At 47.8% G+C, this 19,774-nt stretch overlaps 2 protein-coding genes across 2 annotated transcripts; both read left to right on the top strand.

Annotated features, from left to right (window-relative positions):
- Positions 1-252: 252 nt before the first annotated feature.
- Positions 253-5,270, top strand: LOC135816647 (CCR4-NOT transcription complex subunit 2-like). The gene is made up of 3 exons (XM_065329808.1): positions 253-2,130; positions 3,911-4,207; positions 4,793-5,270. Exons 1-3 carry the CDS (start codon positions 518-520, stop codon positions 4,797-4,799), a joined length of 1,917 nt encoding a protein of 638 aa, XP_065185880.1. The 5' UTR covers positions 253-517; the 3' UTR covers positions 4,800-5,270.
- A 1,453-nt stretch (positions 5,271-6,723) lies between these two features.
- LOC135816686 (mitochondrial import inner membrane translocase subunit TIM50-like) lies at positions 6,724-19,477 on the top strand. Its single transcript, XM_065329821.1, has 9 exons — positions 6,724-6,975; positions 9,280-9,311; positions 12,702-12,726; positions 13,212-13,264; positions 14,143-14,259; positions 15,118-15,222; positions 15,645-15,743; positions 16,983-17,139; positions 18,749-19,477. Exons 1-9 carry the CDS (start codon positions 6,780-6,782, stop codon positions 18,952-18,954), a joined length of 990 nt encoding a protein of 329 aa, XP_065185893.1. The 5' UTR covers positions 6,724-6,779; the 3' UTR covers positions 18,955-19,477.
- The last annotated feature ends 297 nt before the right edge of the window (positions 19,478-19,774 follow it).

Raw genomic sequence — 19,774 nt, 5'->3', positions numbered from 1 at the left:
AAGACCCAAACCTGATTGTAAATCTTTTTGAAACAGACTATAATTGTGTAGCCTGTATTGTAGGGCTCCCTGGTCAGTACTGCACAGAGTGGACAAATATTTTGACGACTCCCGGCCGGGGATCCCTGCACTGCACAGCTGAGCGGGTAGTTCAGCACATGCTGTGGTCTAGTGTGGACCTGGTCGGTCGTGTGGATATCCCTTGCGGTGCACTGAGTTATGATCTACTGTGAATAATCCTGTATGATGTCTACTGTACAACCAGATTTGAGTACGATCCAGTGATCGTCGACGTCCTCGACCTCTTGAAAAATCATCGAAGTAACGTTAGTTGCATTGTCTTTATGTACGAATGTATGCTCGCGCTCGTCCATGACGTGAGTTTCACTCTCACGTACGAGGCAACTCCAATTCTTGGCTTTGTGTCTTGCTGTAATGCCCTCTAAGTATTGCTATCTCGCTGCTTGTTTACGGCGAGGTCGCAGGTGGAGTCAAATCAGCGGAGTTGTTGAATGATATGGCAAGCCGTCATATACCAGATCCTCTTGGTTTTGGAACTGGTTCGAAACAAGAGCTTGGATCGCCTGTTCCTTCCAAAAATTCTTCTGTGAACGGTGTGCAGCTGAAGAGAACAAGGTTGGGCATGTATAGGGATAACGTCGATGAAATGCCTGAGGATGAGAGCAGCAATGGCCAGCAGTTTGGACTCAATTCGTCCTCCTTGCTTTTTGGCACCAGTGAGAAGGATTTCAATTCTATGTATACCCAAAGCCAGGCTGCAACATCAGGATACTATGGCCTTGGTGGTGCATATAATAGCAATGGATCCCTCAGTAGTGCATCAGCACACAATACAGTGTCGGCTACAAACACTGGCAGTATGGGTAGTCGTGGTGCCCAGTTCGCCGGCACGAGCAGCCGTAGTTCCACCCAGGCACACACATCCAATAGTGGTTCCATGCCCACCAATCCACTGAGCACACAGAGTTCTGTACCAAGTATGACAGGCAATGGCATGTCTAGCCGCAGCATCCTGTCTCCCTCTGCGAATGGGATGGGGCCACAAAGCCAGTTCACTTTCAACGCAACGGGAACTTCTGCGAGTTTGCCCATGAATAATCAGCCTAAGTTGTCGCGGAGTATGTCTGTAACAGCAACAAGCCAGTCAACCAGTAACGCAGGGTTTTCTGGCCAGATCCGTTTGCAGCAAAACGCCACGTCCACAGGGTTTGAGAACCGGCCGTTCGTCACGCAACAGTCACAGCCATCTAGTTTGGAATCTCAATCTCTGGACCCGTCGGAATTTCCTGTGGTGGGACGTTCGAATGGCCGCCGGCCCCAGAGCCAGGCATCGGCAACGTCCGGGTTAGCGTCGGGAACAGCACCCATACCACCCAGGAACTATGGCATCGCGTCTAAGCCGCGACAAGAACAGGAATTCACCATGGTCAGTGAGGATTTCCCGGCACTGCCCAGCTCCGGCAACTTCAAGCCAGGCATGTCAGAAACGGGAGACAATGGCAAGCTGTCGCAGAGCATGTTCCCGATGAATATGTCGTCTTCCTCTGCTTTTGGCGGCATGAATCTGAGCAGTAGTGTTGGCGGCGACAGTTTTCGGATCACGGGCAGTATACCGATTGATTCAAATCACCAGGACGCACACCCCAGATCGTCGAACGTAGGTGTAATAGGTCAGCGACCTGCGAAAGGAACGTATCACAGTTCTGAGCTGCCTGCTCAGCAGGCTCCGTCTGGATTGCAGTCACGTATGGGTCCGGGCATACAGACGACATCAGACGGCGTGATCACGAACGTGCCGCAGGGCATGGTAAAGGACCAGTTTGGCCTGATAGGGCTGCTCACGTTCATACGCGTAGCGGAAAACGAGCCGAACTTGGTGTCGCTGGCGCTGGGCAGCGACCTAACCACGCTGGGCTTGAATCTCACATCCCCCGACACCTTATGTAGCTCATTTACATCACCGTTCTCCGATGGCCCTACACGCCCGCAGGATATCGACTTTGGCGTGCCAGAGGAATACAACACCAACAACTTGATTCGGGATAAACTGGCGCCTATCAAGCTCCATCGTTACGGTGAAGATCTGCTATTCTACTTGTACTATCACAGGTGAGATTGCAGACGTGCCGTTGATTTTATGACTGTGTTGAGATCCGCTGGGGAGGATCTCTGATTGTGCATGTACCGTAAAGTACCGTTGACCCCCCCACGCCATGTCGCTTCCCAGCTGGATTTTCGGCAGGGGGCAGGAATTAGATCAAGGCTGTCAAGTGCAGTACGATGTACAACAACGTAGAGGATCAGACTGAATGTGCTGGATTGTGCATATTTTCATCCTGGATTGGCACATATTGTGTACAGCAGTGCAGGCGTCGGTTCAACATCGTATTTCGTTGTATACGCCGAAGTCGCCTCACAGGTAGAAAATCGACAGGGGGCGGGAATTAGAGAGGGGGTGGATCAACGGTACTTTACGGTATGTGTGTGTGTGTGGGGGGGGGGGGGTGCATGTGGGTGTACATGTTCACATGCTTGCGTGCTTGTATGCTGCCTCCCGGCTTGCATGCATACCCGGTATGTGCGTGCGGCGCTAGATACGCGTGTGTGTCTGTGAGGGGGGGGGGGGGGGGGTAGGTGATATCGGCATATACTGTAAATTTTCGGTGGTGTTTTATTTTCGGTAACTTCTGTGCCGACAATTTTACCTAAAATAAAACGCACTAAAAATGTCGGTACATCTACTACCAAGAGTGCATAACCCCTCAGAGTGTGCAACTCCACTATGCTGTCCCGACAGAATTTCAAGTTGACATCATTTTGATGATGCAATGCGCACTGACACGGATTATCAGACGAATCCGGAACCTGTGGTTGACCGAAGCCGATCGATCCTGTACAAATTATTGCAAAGAAAAACGTGGTAAATCACTGGAGCAAGGAGCATTGCGTCATAAATAATGACGTCAACTTGAAATTCTGTCGGGACAGCAGGGTATGTGGGAGTTGCATACTCTGGAGGGGGGGGGGGGGGGGGGGTATGTACTCTTGGTACTACTCAGCAGTACACTTACCTGGGAAACGGGCTTTCCCGAAAATTTCCCTCCACTGAACCTCGGATTTTGGAGAATACCGAAAATATTACACCCGACAATTTCTGCTTTTACAGTACCCTGATCCTTGCTGGGCTGTGGAGTTTAGTGCCAGACATTTTTAGCAGGTTCTTTTATGCGGTTTTTGGGCAGAACCGTATCCGTGTACTTCCCCCCCCCCCCCCCCCCAACCTGTCAATTTGGGTGAATCCTCAGCAGTATCTCTTTCATGGGTGTTTCATGGAGATTTGACGCTGTGCAAGTTTATGTTTGCCAGCACCAATGGCAGTGCAGTGGATGTACTTATTGCACCCGTGTTGCAAAGTGGCAGTGTAGCTTGCTAATGTCCCATTGCATACCTCTGAGATTTGTTCCTTTGTAGCACTGGGGCAATAGGGCTTGAGGGCAGCGCCCTCCTGTGGTCCAGTGTGGAAATGTGGCGCCCCCTACTCACTTCTCGATGTTGGCGTTTTTATGCTATTCATCGAAAATGCAGTCGATAGTCGGAAATAGAGGGGTCATAAAATAAAGGCGCTTGTCTGGGGTGAAGTTGGGGGTTCGACCCCTTACGTTGCATTTTTCATGGCAGGATATTTGTGGAAAAATGGAAAAATATGGGTTACAGGGCAGCTGTTTCCCTTGCCCTCCCCCCCTCCCCCCCCCCCCCCCCCCCACTATTTTGAGCTCGCTAGAACCCTGCATATAAATATTATTTATGTTGTGTATGCATACGGTGATACCAGAAAACAAATTCACGCTGTTCAAACATATCTGTTTCCACCGTGGTTGTTTGTGTTCAGCTCTGGAGACCTTCTTCAACTTGCGGCGGCTGCCGAGCTCTATCAGAGAGACTGGAGATATCACAAAGAGCAGAAAGTGTGGTTGACACGAGCGACGGGCATGGATACACCGCTGACAGTGAAGAACACGCTCTACGAGACTGGACGCTACTACGTGTTTGATGTGACGACGTGGCGCAAGGCGGTTCACGACATGCACATAGAGTACGACCAGCTGGAAGAGACTCCGCACCTGCCCAAGTCGTACCAGGGCGGTGGTGGTGGCTCACATCATTCGACCTCCCTGACGCAGCTGATGTAAGTGGGTGGGTGGTTGTGATGCACGTCGCTGGCGACATGCGGATGGCAAAACTGCATCTTTTTGCCTTTTTTCTGCACCCTGTACAGTACAGCACATAGTTCTCTGGTCTTTTGCCAGTGTGTGTACTTCGAAGTACACATCATATGCTATGCCATGTCTCCGGGCCGTGGCCTCCGAGGCTCTCCTCTTCCCTCCCCTGATCGGTCTTTTTGTTTTTAAGCGCCTCTCCTTCTTCTGTCCGCCTCTGTACATGCTTGTGTGCCGGTGCATGGGTGTTCCTATGTTTTAGTCAGTGTGTGCGTGCGTGTGTGTGTTTGCGTACATGGTGTATGTGTATGTATGAATATGTGTGGTTTGAATGGTGCATTGCTGGTCAATGTGCTGGGTCTTGTTTTGGGGACGCTGTGCTTGACATCAGTTCACTGTTGAGATCCTCGTATTCATCATCCTTACTGATCATGTCCTTACTACCTCGTATCGCTTTCTCTTTCCCCCTTCACTTGGCTGCTGCCCCCGCCACTTCGGCAAACTACAACACACCAATATGTACACTTTTAAAACTCTTCTCTCTGTCTCTGTAGCTTTTAAACCATGCAATGGCCTGCCACTTCACCCGCGTCCAGTGGCACTCCAGTCATCAAACCTCATCCTCATCATCCTCTTCATCTTTGCGTCGTCGTAGTTGTGTTGTAGCTGGCTACACCCCGTCCCTCCGTCTCTTTTCTGGTCGTGGGCCGTGTATATACTAATAGTGTCTTTGCCTGTGTATATCTGCTGTCGGTGTATTCAGCTTATAGGTGGTTTAGATACCTGCTCTTGGATGCAGTTCACATTTCCCAAGTTTTAGCTTTTTCTACTTTTTTGGTCAGTTTGATCCTTGCGTTCCCTTCACTAGTCTAGTTGGTTTTTCCCCATCGTTCTTGACCGCCTCTGAGCCATACGTCTAGTGACAACTTGACCTCAGCGTTCACAGCTGGCATTTTGAGTGCTTGCTGCTGATGTTTATGTCTTGCAAAGCCAATAGGCGTGAAGATGAACAGTGAACAAACTGCTCCTTTACCACGTGCCCGTGATTGTCATGTGTGCCGTTTTAGTGCGTGTGTGTGTTTGAGGGGGGGGGACTCAATGGGATGGTCGTCCAGTTCTGCTGACATGTGCTCCTTGTCAGTATGCATGTACTGTATACTGTAGTGTCGTGTTGATGTGTTCCGCGACAAAGTGCAGTGGATCCACCCTTTGAGTTCGAGGCGGGCTGGATCACTGGAGAGAAGCCACCCACCTTGCGAGAGCAGTAGCGAGTGCGTGTGCAGTTCCTCGTATGCATTGTAGAGTAGCGTTAGAGCATGCACACATGTGAGCTGCATGGCACCCTTCACCATGTTCACGCCTCCCTTCAGCTCCTTCTCCGCCATGATCAAGTAAGTAAGTTGCTACATACCTTGCAAGGATTCCATACACCACTGGCATAGGTTATACACGCCGGGATCCCCGCGCGCAGGATCGATCGGGGAGTACGCGTATAATTAAAGGGGAAGTATACCCTAAAATCAAATTTTCACCAGTTGTAGTCTTCGGGGTGCTGAGTCGAATGGTCTTGGTCCGAGGAAGCTGAGGCGCTCCCTTCCTACTTGAATCCCAATCGAACTCGCGCACTTCCACCGAAACTGGGTGACTGCGCCCTACTAGATGGGGATTTGTATGCAAAATGTCACTAAAAGCGCCATTTCGTTCTTATAAAAGCACGGATGACCGCGATTGGCCCATATGTTGTAGTCTTTTGGACGCTGAGTCGACTGGTTTTGGTCCGAAAAGGCTACGATGCAGCGCTCCTCCTTTATTCCCAATCGAACATGGTTGAAGAAGCGGTCACGTGCTCCTGCGTACACCAGTCACCTGGTCACCGTGCCTGCAGGGTACAACTTACTAGCCTGTTTGACCTTTTTTGGGTGCAGTCCTGTCACTCGAGTTGAACTCGAGTTGAACCTTGGTGTGAAAGTTGTCGCCTGCTGGCGCGGTGACCAGGTGATTTGGGCACCCAGGAGCACGTGACCGCTTCTTCAACCATGTTCGATTGGGAATAAAGGAGGAACGCTGCATCGCAGCCTTTTCGGACCAAAACCAGTCGACTCAGCGTCCAAAAGACTACAACATATGGGCCAATCGCGGTCATCCGTGCTTTTATAAGAACGAAATGGCGCTTTTAGTGACATTTTGCATACAAATCCCCATCTAGTAGGGCGCAGTCACCCAGTTTCGGTGGAAGTGCGCGAGTTCGATTGGGATTCAAGTAGGAAGGGAGCGTCGCAGCTTCCTCGGACCAAGACCATTCGACTCAGCACCCAGAAGACTACAACTGGTGAAAATTTGATTTTAGGGTATACTTCCCCTTTAAGTGGGTCGAAATGTGTTTTTTTGCCGGGAAAGTGCCCCTTCTTTCGCAAATAATTTACGAGCATATTAAATTATTATTATTATAATTTTTAAAAAAGATTTCGTTTCTCGCTGTATTCTGTTCTACAATACTCAATAGCAATGTTTTCCGTGTAGATACGAGGTTGGAAAATAACTATGGCACAGCCATGGAGATCATCATGGGCTGTAGGCTGCAGGTGCCTCCAACGAGCGCCGTTCTCCGGCCCGGTGAGGCAGCAAGTACGCTCAGCTTACATCAAGCCCAAGGAAAAGAAAAGTATGTCCAGGCAGGCAACGTTTGCTACCCTTGGATTGGCAACAGGGATGGGAATCGGTGGTATTATGTTTATGGGTGAGTAACAGCTATTGCGCAGTGATTTCCAGGCAGAGTAAATAACGTTGCTCCTGAAGAATGAAGAGGAATGCATCTGAGTATACCTTTGGCAGACCTTTGAATTGATTGCCGTTATATTGTTAGCCTGCAACACTGCCATTGGATGTACTGGTTCATCCCAAAGTCACACACACACACACATACACACACACACAAACACACACACACACGTGCACACGCAACACAATATCAAATATTTTCATATTTTTCACCTGCCACGCCACCGGGAAATGCAAGCGTCTAGGGAGACAACAGGGGCAGGGGTGGGTGGAACATACAATGACATGGGTTTCACTCCTGTGCCACTCTCGTTTCAGTCTCTCTTGGGCAGGGCTGATGCATGCACGCCAGGCAGGGTGAGCAGGTGTCAGCGTCAGTTGCGAGCGCGTGTTGACTGTAGACCACGAAGAACTAATATACTTCAGAGTCTGGGGTCAAAGATGCGACTCATTTTGGGCGCTATGGTTTCAGGTATCCCCAGATGCGAGCAGTATTTTTTATGGAATAGCATCACATGTACTGGTCTGTCACTCCATACGCATCATTAATTTTACGATGGTGTCATTCCATACAAGCCCGTACGATGATGTCATTCGCAAAACCCCTGGTCACCATGGTGACGTGAAATAAAATCGGGATGTTCCGGTGTAGAGTTCTGCGCTCAGTGCATTCAGCCTGAGGCTGAGGTGAGGACTGTAGATTTATTTTATGATGGGATTTCCCTGTCGAACATGCACACATGCTTCTGTTTTTTGTTTGTTGCCGTTTAAACATGTATTTTATTCATGAGCTCGTATTTCTCTGGCCAGCACTGTACTTTCGTGTACCCGTGCACCACTTTGGTAGCACTCGAGCCGAATCACCATTGTGTCATCCAGTCCTTAGGCCTCGTTTACACGACAACAATTGAAAAACGTTTTCAAAAGAATACGCTTCCACAGATTTTAATAAGAGCGTTTCCACGACGACGCTGAAAAACGTTTCAAACGAAAAACGGCCTTCAAATTGTTTTTCAATCGTTTTCGTTCCGCTTTGTTCTCCTGTAAACGGCACAAACGTTTTACTTGTACTACTACGTGCCTTGTACTCAAAACATGCCTGCACCAGCCGCCAGGCCAACTCATTGCACGTGATCATTGCGCGCCGAAAAACGCGTTGCAGTGTACACGCTTATCGTTTTCGTGTAAACAGCAAAAACGTTTCGAAAACGATTGAAAAACGTTTTTCAATCGTTGTCGTGTAAATGAAGCCTTAGTTGCCAGTTGCCGTCACGCTCTGCTTTCCCCAGTTGATTCAGGCATGGTCCTACCTTTAGTCCTTAACCCAGCAATATAGTCCCGTTGAATGTCATGCCTCCGTTGACAATAGGGAGGTTTCGCTCTACGTAATTACGTATGAAAATCCGTATGTCGTACGCGCCGGGGAGCGAGGGCAACTTTCATACGTAAATCTCTCTACGGATTTCCGTAGGAAAGCTCTTTCCTACGTTGGGTCCTCCGTAGGACTTTTTGAAGTATTTTTTCGCATTTTCCGCATTTGTCCATGGCAACATTCAAGCCGCGCGAAACACAAGGTGCACACACCGTACACCACGTGCATAATATAGAAAACGCGGTTTCGGTTCATGGTGCATACGGTGGGCGCATGCAGCCAACGCGTCTCCAAAGCAACAACGCATGTTTAGCAGTCGTGGAGAAATCACGTTGAGCGAAACCCAACAGCTCTGATTTTTACGTATGAAAATTCCGTGCAGTTCATACGTTATTTTCATACGTAATTCCGTAGAGCGAAACCTCCCTAATGACCAGTACGTACAGTGTACCCTTCAGGGTAGGGCAGCGTACTGTGTTTGGTCGAAGAGATAAAAAGAAATGGGATTGAGATGGCTGGATGGTATCATTTTTGGCTTAGCACCCTTGGCATGGAAACTGTACTCAGTATTTGGATGGTATGCTGACTCTGCTCTGCCCACCTATCATTGAGATCAAGTAGTTGCACCAACCACTCCACTACGCCCGCCACATTTCAGCCATTTTCGGTGTTCTGTACCATCAACGCGTGTCCTCTGATACTCGTATTGAGCCAGGGCTGTCCTCTTGACCAAGGCCAGCATGGATGGGCACAGTAATACCAGCCTTAAGCATTGTTGAAGCTTGTGAACCTTCGCTCCAAATTCACACCTCGCGCCCAGGTTACAAAAATGAGCGTGAATTTGATGATGCTTAACCTCCTTATTTTGTCTCTTTGTCGTTCTTGCTGAAGGCTGGCCACAGGAAAACACCATTGGAGACGAGGTAGGTCAAAATAAATTGATTGTTTAGCGTAATATTTTGTTAGAAAGTAGAAAGTGATTTTCCGTGCTTGGAATTCTATTTCTTTAGACTGTGAAAGGATAAGTGTTACTTCCTGCCTGCTTGGCCACTACTGTACTGTATGCACGTGCATTCTCCTGTAGTTAGGAACTGCTTCAAAGTAAATAGCTATTTTGGGATCCAAATGCGTCTGGGGCTAGCTGCCACAACTCTATTTGGGAAAAAATACTTGAAGTACAAATTTACAAAATTTAATCATGTTGTGGCGGCTAGCCCAAGCCACATGATTTTGTTCATAAAATGAAGCTGCAAGAAGCACCCGAACTGATCTTGAATTGACTTGGGGTGCTATTAGATTTATATTATATTTATATTTTTTGACTAGTTTGACTATTTATTACATCTTAAGACTCCAAGGAAACACCGGCCAATGTGAAGAGAGTGGGTGAACGCCAACTACGGCGATAGATATAAGTAAAGGTTAGGTATTTGTGAAATTCATGAAAGTAAGACCCTATAATCAGGGGTATCAGGGTGTTACTTCTATGATAAAGTATAAACCCTCTCCAGGCTTGTGTCACCGCCAAAGTGTGGAAACATGGTCACTAGAGCACATTGGCGAGGTATCACACTGCACCTGCCAGGAGTCACACAGAGACTGACCATGTGTATGTATCCACACGTACTTACCAGAATCACGAAATCAAAAAGAAGAAAGAATAGAAAAGTTGTACACTGTACGAGAGAGCTTGGAAGCTCAGGGCCCTACGCTATGCTTTTTTGCCTTGATGACCTAGACAAAAAAAAAGCATAGGGATGTTATAAATTCTTTAAAAAATTCCTTTTTTTAGACATAACCTGGGATTCGAACCCGCACTATCGCGCGCCCTGCATTCATCCCCGATGCACTTCGCATACATACTAATTCTTCCAAGTTGTTTCACATTGTGATCTTGCATTTGAAAGCCCTATTTGAGTTATATGCATTGTGGCCAGCCGTCTTTGATGGCACGGTACGGTAGGGGATGGGGACGGGACAGGTACGATCGAGGGTAATACGACACCGTCTCCAGTACCGTACCGGACCATCAAACACAGCTGGCCACATACAGCTTCCCGCAATATTCAAATAGGGCTTTCAAACGCAAGATAATAACGTAACGCAACTTGGAAGAATGGGTATGAATGCGAAGTGTATGGGGGAATGCATGTAGGGCGATAGTGCGGGTTCGAATCCCAGGATATACCTGAAAAAAAGGAGAATTGAAAAATTTATAACATCCTATGCTTTTTTGCCGTCAGATACGGATAGCGCCAGGCGTGACACAAACAAACACACAAACAAACACCAAATTAAAGCTGTGTGGACCCTGGCTAGCGCCAGACGTTACTGAAGTAACGTCTTCTGCATAGCTACGGGAATTAAAGTTAGTTCCGATCTCACTTCTCTTCATTTGCTGGCAAAATCCTTTATATCAAGAGTTGTTCTAGGGATGATGACTTACAATGATTCGCTTCCGCGCGGCAGAGGCCATGTGTACGTCGCTGTGGCCAGTTGTGATCATGTAAGCGGACTTCTGATCGTAGAAGCTGGTCACAACGTTGGCACCTCTAGACCCTGTCTTTATTTCTTAATTTTTGTTTACATCTCCTGGCTCGCCGTAAGGGCTGCCAATAGTGAGAATGAGATGAAGGGTGGCAACCAGCCACGGCTAACTAAAAACTACATGAGAGGGAAAGAGAGAAGAAGAAGAAGAAGAAGAAGAAGAAGAGAATGAGAGGTGACAAGACATAGCATTGCGGGTGGGTCTAGTGGGAACAAACCAGTTATACAAAACAAGGTGCCGAGGAATCTCGGCAAGTAATATCCTATGTACAAGTAAGCGGAGATGTTGTTGGTGTCGTTTTATAAGGGGAGATGAAGATGCAAGGTTGTAAAGACATTGAGATGAGAAGGTTTGGTCTTCATTGACCTGAGGAAGCCAAGACTTTTCCACCATTCCCTGTTTGATGAGGCTGTGGCCAAAGAGCCGCTCCACAAGGGCCACAGCTGAGTAAAAACATTACTTCAAAGTATCAGTGAATACGTGATGGCACTTACCAGGAAGTCTCTCCGTGGGGAGACCTACTGCGTTGTACCCTTTTCTTCATCTCGGGTTAAGCAGTGCGAGGCTGTTGTCAAAGGAGAAGTGGAATGAGAACAGGAAGTCCTCGGAAGAATCGCTTATAGCATAGACGACAAAGCCATCACCCGCTCGCTTGTACGTGATCCTTGACTTGTATGGACTGCGTCCCTTGAAGGAGATGTCCATTTCATCAACGGCCACCTCTCTCCTCGGGTGGTACACACGTCTGCCGTTCTGCTCCTGTTTGTCCTGTTTGAGAGAAGTTTCGGACAGGCGTAAGCAACCTCGTTGCTTCTTATTAGCTGAATCCGCCGCACAGGGTTGGATCCATTGCCACGGGCCAGTGCCATACCGAGCCATGCATACAGTTTGATGTCCGTAGCGGGGGTACCTAGATTGGCTGCCAACTGCTGAGCCCAGAACAAATTGGTGTGGGCCGCAATATGCTGGATCATCTTCCGAGGGATGATTCCGAATAAACGAGATGAACATGCCAGGCTTGTATCTGACCAACAAACTTCGGAACAGTGCGCTCTGGCACTTGCATAGCCCGTGTTTGCTTAGGCTCCAGGGCTGTTTCATCTACATCATACTGATCTTGCAAGTCCAAGGATTTAATACTACTACTTCCACCGCCACTAGCCTACTCATCTAAACCCATCTCACAAACACACCCCACTATATCAGTACATCACAGAAGACGATGGAAACACATGGCTCATACTATTGAAGTTGCTAGCATGCTGTTGTCCATTACTGATGAAAAGATGCGAACACACACACACATCCCACAAGCCTAGTGCGATACACCAAGTCCATACGTCTCAAGTTCTATAATTATAGGATTCCGAAAATAAGGCACAGACCTTCCGAAAATTGCATGGAGAGGTGATCCTGAGATGTTAGTACTTGGAAGAATCATGCAGTATACTCTAATTTCAGACATTTTCGGTGCTCAATATTTTCGGTATGAGGGCAAAAGGCCAGCTTAGGTGAACAGAAATTTTCGGTACAGAGCAGCAGTTCCCTATTGGATTATGTGTGTTAGTGTTTGTTCGGTGTATTGAAATTTTAGGTGTGAAACAGATGCACCGAAAGTACCGAAAATAAAAGTACACCGAAAATTTGTGAAATTACAGTAACCCTACACATCTACTCCACCCCGTGTGAATGTCCATCGCCAGCTAAGCATCATGTTGTTTGTGTCTTTCCTTTGCACTTTGGCTTGCATTTTGTGTGTTTGCAGATTAGAGCGAAGGGCTTACTGAGAGGTAGGTGTATGTGGAGGCTGATGTCTCTTCTGCATTTCTGCTTTTCTATCTCCGGACACTGTGTTTCATGGTGTACTTTGCCGTGTGTGTGTGTGTGTGTGTGTGTGTGCGTGCGTGCGTGTGTGTGTGTGTGTGTGTGTGGCGTGTGTGTGGCGTGTGTGTGTGAGGGTATGGGGGGTCATGTGTGTGTGTGTGTGTGTGTGTGTACGTGCATGTGCGTGTGTGTGTGTGCATGCGTGAGTGTGCGTGTGTGGATGATGTACAAGCATGTGTATCAGCTCAGTACACAGAACATGCATGCTGAATGTTCTGCTTTTGCTATACCTGACCAGCCAGGAATGTGTGAGATGAAACAAACTCTGCTGTCCAGTATGACATTCCCTTGAAGGGTTTGCCAGTTGCTTTCAGTTTGCTCCCTGTTTGGTGGTTGTATTGGTCCTGTACTAAATACGCTCTCGTGGCCATTTCCATGCTGTTGTGTGCAGCGTTCACCGGACTGTTCTCTCGGGCCAAAGAGGATGTCACCAATCTGTATGAGGCAAGTGGTGTACTGTGTCTGCTTCATATGCCATCAGTACGGTATAAAGCATCCGGTGATGTCAAATACAGCCTGAATGAATGAGTGAATGATAGACAACCCTTATGATCAAGAAACACTCGTCTCAGAGACGAGCTCTGTGAGGCCACGGGTTTTGCTCCAACATGCGCATATTCATACCTGTATTGAGAGGCAGTCAGTATTGTTCAGTTGCATACTTTTGGGTATTGGTATGGTACAGTGCATAGTCGCATAACACTGCTGCATTGAGTTACGTACACATACTGGCAATGTGGCAAGAAGTGGAGGACAAAGTCTCCCGCTGCCACAAGACCTCCGAAGACATGGTGGAGATACGGACACCGCTACATCTCTGCTGTTCTCAAGTGCCTTGGTCTCACGTTTCTTGATGTGCGTAGTACAGGCGCGTTCCACCAGGTGGAGACTCAACCCGGTAAAGGAGGAATCCTCCCCCTATGTCCTGCATGCTGTGGACAAAGCCTTTGTGTCATGATGCCTGTGCTGTAGACTGGTTACTTTACAATATGCGCCAGAGTCAGGTACCCTGTACGCCCACGCCCTGTCTCCAGTATGGTACACTGCCCAAATCTCAACTGGATCTACGAGACACAGCACAAATATACACATACACGCGCACACACGTATGTGTGTATGCGCGCACGCACACACACATTAACGTGTGCTGAAAGTGGACTTCTTCAAGCTCTCTTCCTTTGTCTGCGCTGCATGTAATAGCTTCACCTCCAATCTTTAACATTTGTTTGCATTCCTCTGGTGGTGAGAGTTGTTGCTGCTGCTGCTGCTGTTGCTGTTGTTGCTGTTGTTGCCGTTCCTGCTGTCATTGGTTCTGCCTGTAGAGCTTTGCTGCACCAATTGATGAGAACCTGTTGCCCGACGTGCTACCAGACCACTATCAGCCGCCTTTCACACTCGTGATTGAGTCGCAGAAACTTCTCGTTAATCCCGAATATTCCGTAAGTTCTCTTCAGATGATCACACCACTTGTGCATTGCTCAACTCCGTGTCTCTGGGCTGCAAGGTGTGCGCTGCTTAGACGTTGATTGGGAATTTTCAAGCCTGACCCATGTCCAGAAATCCATGGAGACCACCGGTGTGGAGCAGAGGGGAATGTCCATGCTTGTGTGCTCTGGAAATCTTTAGTCCTATCACCAAGAGTACATAACCCCCCAGAGTGTGCAACGCCTGATCCAGCTCTGCATAGGGTCTTGGTCGAGCGGAATCGGATCTTTGCGTCATAATACCGTACACATCTGAGGGGAACCCGGGAGATCGCGGGTACTCTTGGATCAAAAACAATGGTGCCCTGCCTCGAGACCGGCCTTGCGGTGGTGTGAAGTGTACGCATGACATCAGAAGATCCGATTCCGCTCGACCAAGACCCTACAGAGAGCTGGATCGGCGTTGCACACTCTGGGGGGTTATGTACTCTTGCTATCACTCATCAGCTGCTTAGACCGTGATTGGGAATTTTCAAGCCTGACCCATGTCCAGAAATCGATGGAGACGGCCGGTGTGGAGCAGAGGGGAATGTCCATGCTTGTGTGCTCTGGAAATCTTTAGTCCTATCCCGGCTGGATGGACACTGGTCTTTGTTGACGTCTAGTTCACTACTAACAGCCTATGCTGGATACTGTCTATTGTTGTTGTGGAGTTTGAATGTATGAACTGTGAGCAGTTTAGAGTGTGAGTACCTGTCTTGTCTCGGCAACTGGAGCGTGTGTGACATTGCAACAACCTGTCCAGTGTGTATGTTCACGTCAGTGACGGTCTTCACCGCTATCGCATGTACATATTGATGCCGTGCTGCGCAGGTTTCCACTGGCTGGCGGTATCGGCGGCGGCCTGGCCTGAAGGTCTTCCTCCGGCAGGTGCACCAATACTACGAGATTGTAATATTCACCACAGAGCCACAGATGGTGAGTAGTGGATAGCGGTAGTGTTGGCGATGCGTGTGAATGTACATTTAGGGTGCGGTTTACGTTGGCCCTGGTCTTTAGTACTGTTTGTGCTGCCACCACCATCCCTATCCCCGTCCCCCATCCCACTGCAGTGTAATGTATGTATACTCAGATAGTGACATGGACAACAGCTGCAACTTACTGGTACAACATTCTACTCTTTCTAGGGTTTTTGTGTAGGCATTATGGGATATGCCTGTGGCCATGTGTACCCATGCATGCTAACGTGTGTGTGTGTGTGTGTGTGTGTGTGCGTGCGTGTGTGTGTGTGTGTGTGTGCGCGCGCGTGTGTGTGCATGTGCGTGTGTGTGTGTTTGTGTATTTGTTGTGTATATGCTTCTATTCTGTGTGTGTGTGTGTGTGTGTGTGTGTGCATGCAGTCCTATCAACATGTAGTGGACAGTCTAGACACAGAGCAGCGTGTCATCTACAAGCTGTTTCGTGAGGGCACCGACTACAAGAACTTGATGCATCATAAGGTGAGGAGAAACATCCGTCATATTCGGTGCTGCCCAGTGGCCAGTGAAATTTGCCACCATGACTAAAGTAGCACTGCGTTCACAGCCGAGATCATCTTTCCGAAACCCTCCGTATCTACCAATCCATCATGACTCAACACAATGTTATTGTGTTGAATCACATGATTCACATCATTAAACGTTAGACACTTTCACATTTAAATTTTCTCGTTGAAAGTACAGTGGAATTCACTTAGTACATTCTCTCAAAGTTATAACAGTGATAAGATATCGTAAATTCGTAATGTCGCGTAGTGAAGCCGGGTTTAATACGCTTGCTTCATACTGACCTAGTCCCGGGTGTATCGACCCATTCTAAAGTATGTTTGGATAAGAAGTACCTTGGAATTGCGGATCAAAAACCCACTTTAAATCTCAAAAATCTGGGTTTGGGATCTGCTACTCCATACATTTTCCCATGGCATACCTGTCCTAATTTTGTAAAACCTGGCTGAATTTCTAGTGCGGACATTGTCTGGAGCATGGGTGTATCGACCCATTCTAAAGTATGTTTGGATAAGAGGTACCTTGGCTACTAAGTACACAGCTTCCTGCTGACCCCAGGGGTACTTCTTATCAGAGTTCTAGTGTACATGTATAATGTATTGTTAGATTGACAACAATATGCGTGAACTATAACAAGGTTTATCTAATACTGTACAAGCAGAAATATTTGTCTGGAATTTAATTTCGTCTTTTTCGTCCAAGGAGCTTTGGGATTAAATTAAATGCCGAACGAATGTCGATTTGTCCAGCGTTTCAATACACTGTTATAGTCCATGGACTAAATTTTCAACCGGACGAAATCCCTTTCCTTGGAGTTGGACGAAATTATTGACCGACGAAATTTTCTGCCTGTACAGTACTAGTTTTGAACTAGTACTGGGTTTTATAACATGTACAATACAGTACAGTAAAACCTGTCGAGGCGACCACTCGGATAAGGCGACCACCTGTCCAAGGGGACCGCTACGACCAGGACCAAGGCTTGTCAATTTCAGTCAAATGACCCTGGATGAGGAGACCACCTATACACAGCGACCGCATTTCGAAAGTCCCTTGAGCGGTCGCCTTAGACAGGTTTCCCTGTAAGTTAGTTTGTTGTCACATGACTGGATGTTGTCACATGACTGGATGTTGTCACATGACTGGATGTTGTCCTTGTGAATGCCATTTTCTCCTTCACGCTTGAATGTGCAGGATTTGAAGAACTTAAACCGTGACCTTCGGCGCGTGATTCATGTCGACAACGAGCCGAAGACGTGCGACCGCAACCCTGAAAATGTCGTGTTCGTCAGCAAGTGGACTGGCGAAGAGGACGACATGTACTTGTACGACCTGGGAGAGTTCTTGCGCAGTAAGTACCGGCTCTCCGCAGCGTTAGCTGAACTGGCGGCTATCAATGGGGAATGTCTGGATATTGTGTGTGCGTGTGTGCTCGCGTTGGTCTCAGCATCAGTAACGGTATAGCCTAAGATCAACGAATATCGAGGTCTTATCGAGTACAGGTGGAATCCTGATAATTCGAGCCTCAAAATGCCTGGAAAAAACTTCTAATTATCCGGACATTCTAATTATCCAAACATGAACCCACAACACAATATGTATGTCAAAATGCTCTCATGGTCACGCAGAGTTGCGCTATGGACCTTAGACACAGATTTAACGGATACTGAACTGACCGGGACAGCCTGCTCATGCAAACTGAACTGACCAGTACAATGTACAGTGAACTTCGAATTACACTTTGCTAACTTCGAATTATCAGCACAAATCCCACACATTTTCTATGTAAGTGGAATCTGTGGGACTTCTACTTTACCGGACATATCCAGTTCGAGGTTCTAATTACCGTATTTTACCGGTTGTAAGTCGACCCCGGTTATAAGTCGACCCCCCTATCTGGAGGTCTCAATTCTGCGTTTTAAAGTTTTCACCCAAAGAAGCACTACTAACCACCTCCTGCTACTAACACATCAACAAATCATGTAAACATTCCTTATTGGAGGATATAACGTCCCAATCCTTGAAAAAGCCCAATAAACTGGCAAAAATGTATAAACATGGTGCACTCGTGCATGCAGTGCAGGTCATTTTGTAAGATACTGATAGTTCCCGGTTATAAGTCGAATCCCGGTTGTAAGTCGACCCCCACCCTTTCTCCTTCTATTTTAAGTCGTAAAAGGTCGACTTACAACCGGAAAAATACGGTATCAGATTTTTTTATGTGGGAATCGTATTGATAGAAATCGGTCCTGGAAAAACTTCGAATTAAGCGGTATGTTCGAATTAAGCCATATTCGAATTATCAGGATTCCACCTGTAGCAGCGGGGCGTCTTCCTCACCTGCACGACGTTATCAGTCTTCATTGCGACGGCTACTGTGCTGATTGGCACGTGAGCATGTGAACATTGTTCAGGTGTCATGAGCACACATGCACAGGATGTGACTGCATAACCATAGCGTGGCAGGCTGAAAACTAAGACGTCGGAACACTAGCGTTTTCGCAATAAAACTGCACACACTGGGTATATGTGAAGCAGGGAATAAAGGATACAAAAAAAGGCTTGGTATTGAAGCTGCAAGAAGCGTCCAAACTCATCTTGGAAAAGGCTTGAATTTCGAAAATACTTTCCCTAGCTTAAAGCGGAAACCCCGCTCTTTGGCGCCCAATGTCACTGCATGCTGTGTTGTGTAGTGCGATTGCCCCAATGTCACTGCATGCTGTGTTCTGTGTTGTGTAGTGCGATTGCCCCAATGTCACTGCATGCTGTGTTGTGTAGTGCGATTGCCCCACTGTCACTGCATGCTGTGTTGTGTAGTGCGATTGCCCCAATGTCACTGCATGCTGTGTTGTGTAGTGCGATTGCCCCACTGTCACTGCATGCTGTGTTGTGTAGTGCGATTGCCCCAATGTCACTGCATTCTGTGCTGTGCTGTGTTGTGTAATGTGATTGCTCTGCAGCTATCGCCCAGTCGGCCATGCAGTCGAAAACCAATGACATTCGACCTCTGCTGAAGGCTTACCAGCCCGAGGATGGCGTGATGAAGGACTGTGTGGACGTGTTCCGAGATCGCAGGCGGCGCCTCGACGCCAGCGCCAAGACAGCACAGGCCCAGCCGACGCGGCAGCCCGTGCAACAGAAGAGCCGGTTCTTGAAGTCGTTCTGAGATGCTACCGCTTGATTACTATCGCTCTCTCTCTCTCACTCTCACTCTCTCTGATCGTGTTTGCAGTTGCGTCAGCAGGTTTATGTACTCTTGGTTCCGTGCACACCATGTACATACTTGTGTTATGTTTGTCGGTCCTGTCCCCCTGTAACTCTAGATGGTGACTTTTCTCCGGTCACAGGAGTCCGCTGTTAAGTTTTTGTTTTTTTACTATCTGCTTTTGATCTGCGCTAATTCGCGCGTGCTGTCTGCTGAAACATTCATGTATTGGCTGCAAGCTGCAGGGACATGGTCATGCAACTACTGATGCTTCACCAACCAGCTGCAAGAGTAAAAAAAAGAGAGTAAACTATCGTGTCCGTTCTCAAAGAGAACTCACGACGGCCACATCCACACCTGGTAAACCGCTGCAAGAGTCCTGTAGAAGATGTGCTTCCAGGACGGCGCAACACGTTTGAGTTGACCCCTCGTACTGAGATTGAACATTGCGTTGGTCTTCACTTCATGGATACCTACATGTAAACACATTGTGTTGTCTGTCTGTGTGTGTGTGTAGGCGGGGGATACATTATGATCAAGAGTCCATAGCCATAGTAAAGATTGCTGTCTGATGATCGCCACAGGCGTGAAACTCTGAGTCACAGCCAACCCAAGCTCCGTATCCCATTCTATTCTTTTTGTATGAAGCTCTGCACCCCGGTACATTGAGCACTCTTTCGAGGACCACACCCAACTTTCCGTGTGTAGCCATAGTAATTATAATGGTTATGTACTCTCTGGTCTCATCCCCTACCACATTGTGCCAGCTACTGTTGATGAT

The sequence above is a fragment of the Sycon ciliatum genome, chromosome 1 (genome assembly GCF_964019385.1).
Source record: "Sycon ciliatum chromosome 1, ocSycCili1.1, whole genome shotgun sequence".
Classification (NCBI taxonomy): domain Eukaryota; kingdom Metazoa; phylum Porifera; class Calcarea; order Leucosolenida; family Sycettidae; genus Sycon; species Sycon ciliatum.
The sequence above is the reverse complement of the archived record's forward strand: the minus strand, read 5'-3'. Positions and strand labels throughout refer to the sequence as shown.

What these genes read in the sequence shown, in the direction of transcription:
- LOC135816647 (XM_065329808.1), top strand. Translation starts at nt 518, where the DNA reads ATGGCAAGCCGTCATATACCAGATCCTCTTGGTTTTGGAACTGGTTCG. An exon ending in TTCTACTTGTACTATCACAG is followed by an intron (nt 2,131 to 3,910) that starts GTGAGATTGCAG and finishes GTTTGTGTTCAG; the next exon opens with CTCTGGAGACCTTCTTCAAC.
- LOC135816686 (XM_065329821.1), top strand. Translation starts at nt 6,780, where the DNA reads ATGGCACAGCCATGGAGATCATCATGGGCTGTAGGCTGCAGGTGCCTC. An exon ending in CGGTGGTATTATGTTTATGG is followed by an intron (nt 6,976 to 9,279) that starts GTGAGTAACAGC and finishes TTCTTGCTGAAG; the next exon opens with GCTGGCCACAGGAAAACACC. An exon ending in AGCGAAGGGCTTACTGAGAG is followed by an intron (nt 12,727 to 13,211) that starts GTAGGTGTATGT and finishes TGTTGTGTGCAG; the next exon opens with CGTTCACCGGACTGTTCTCT.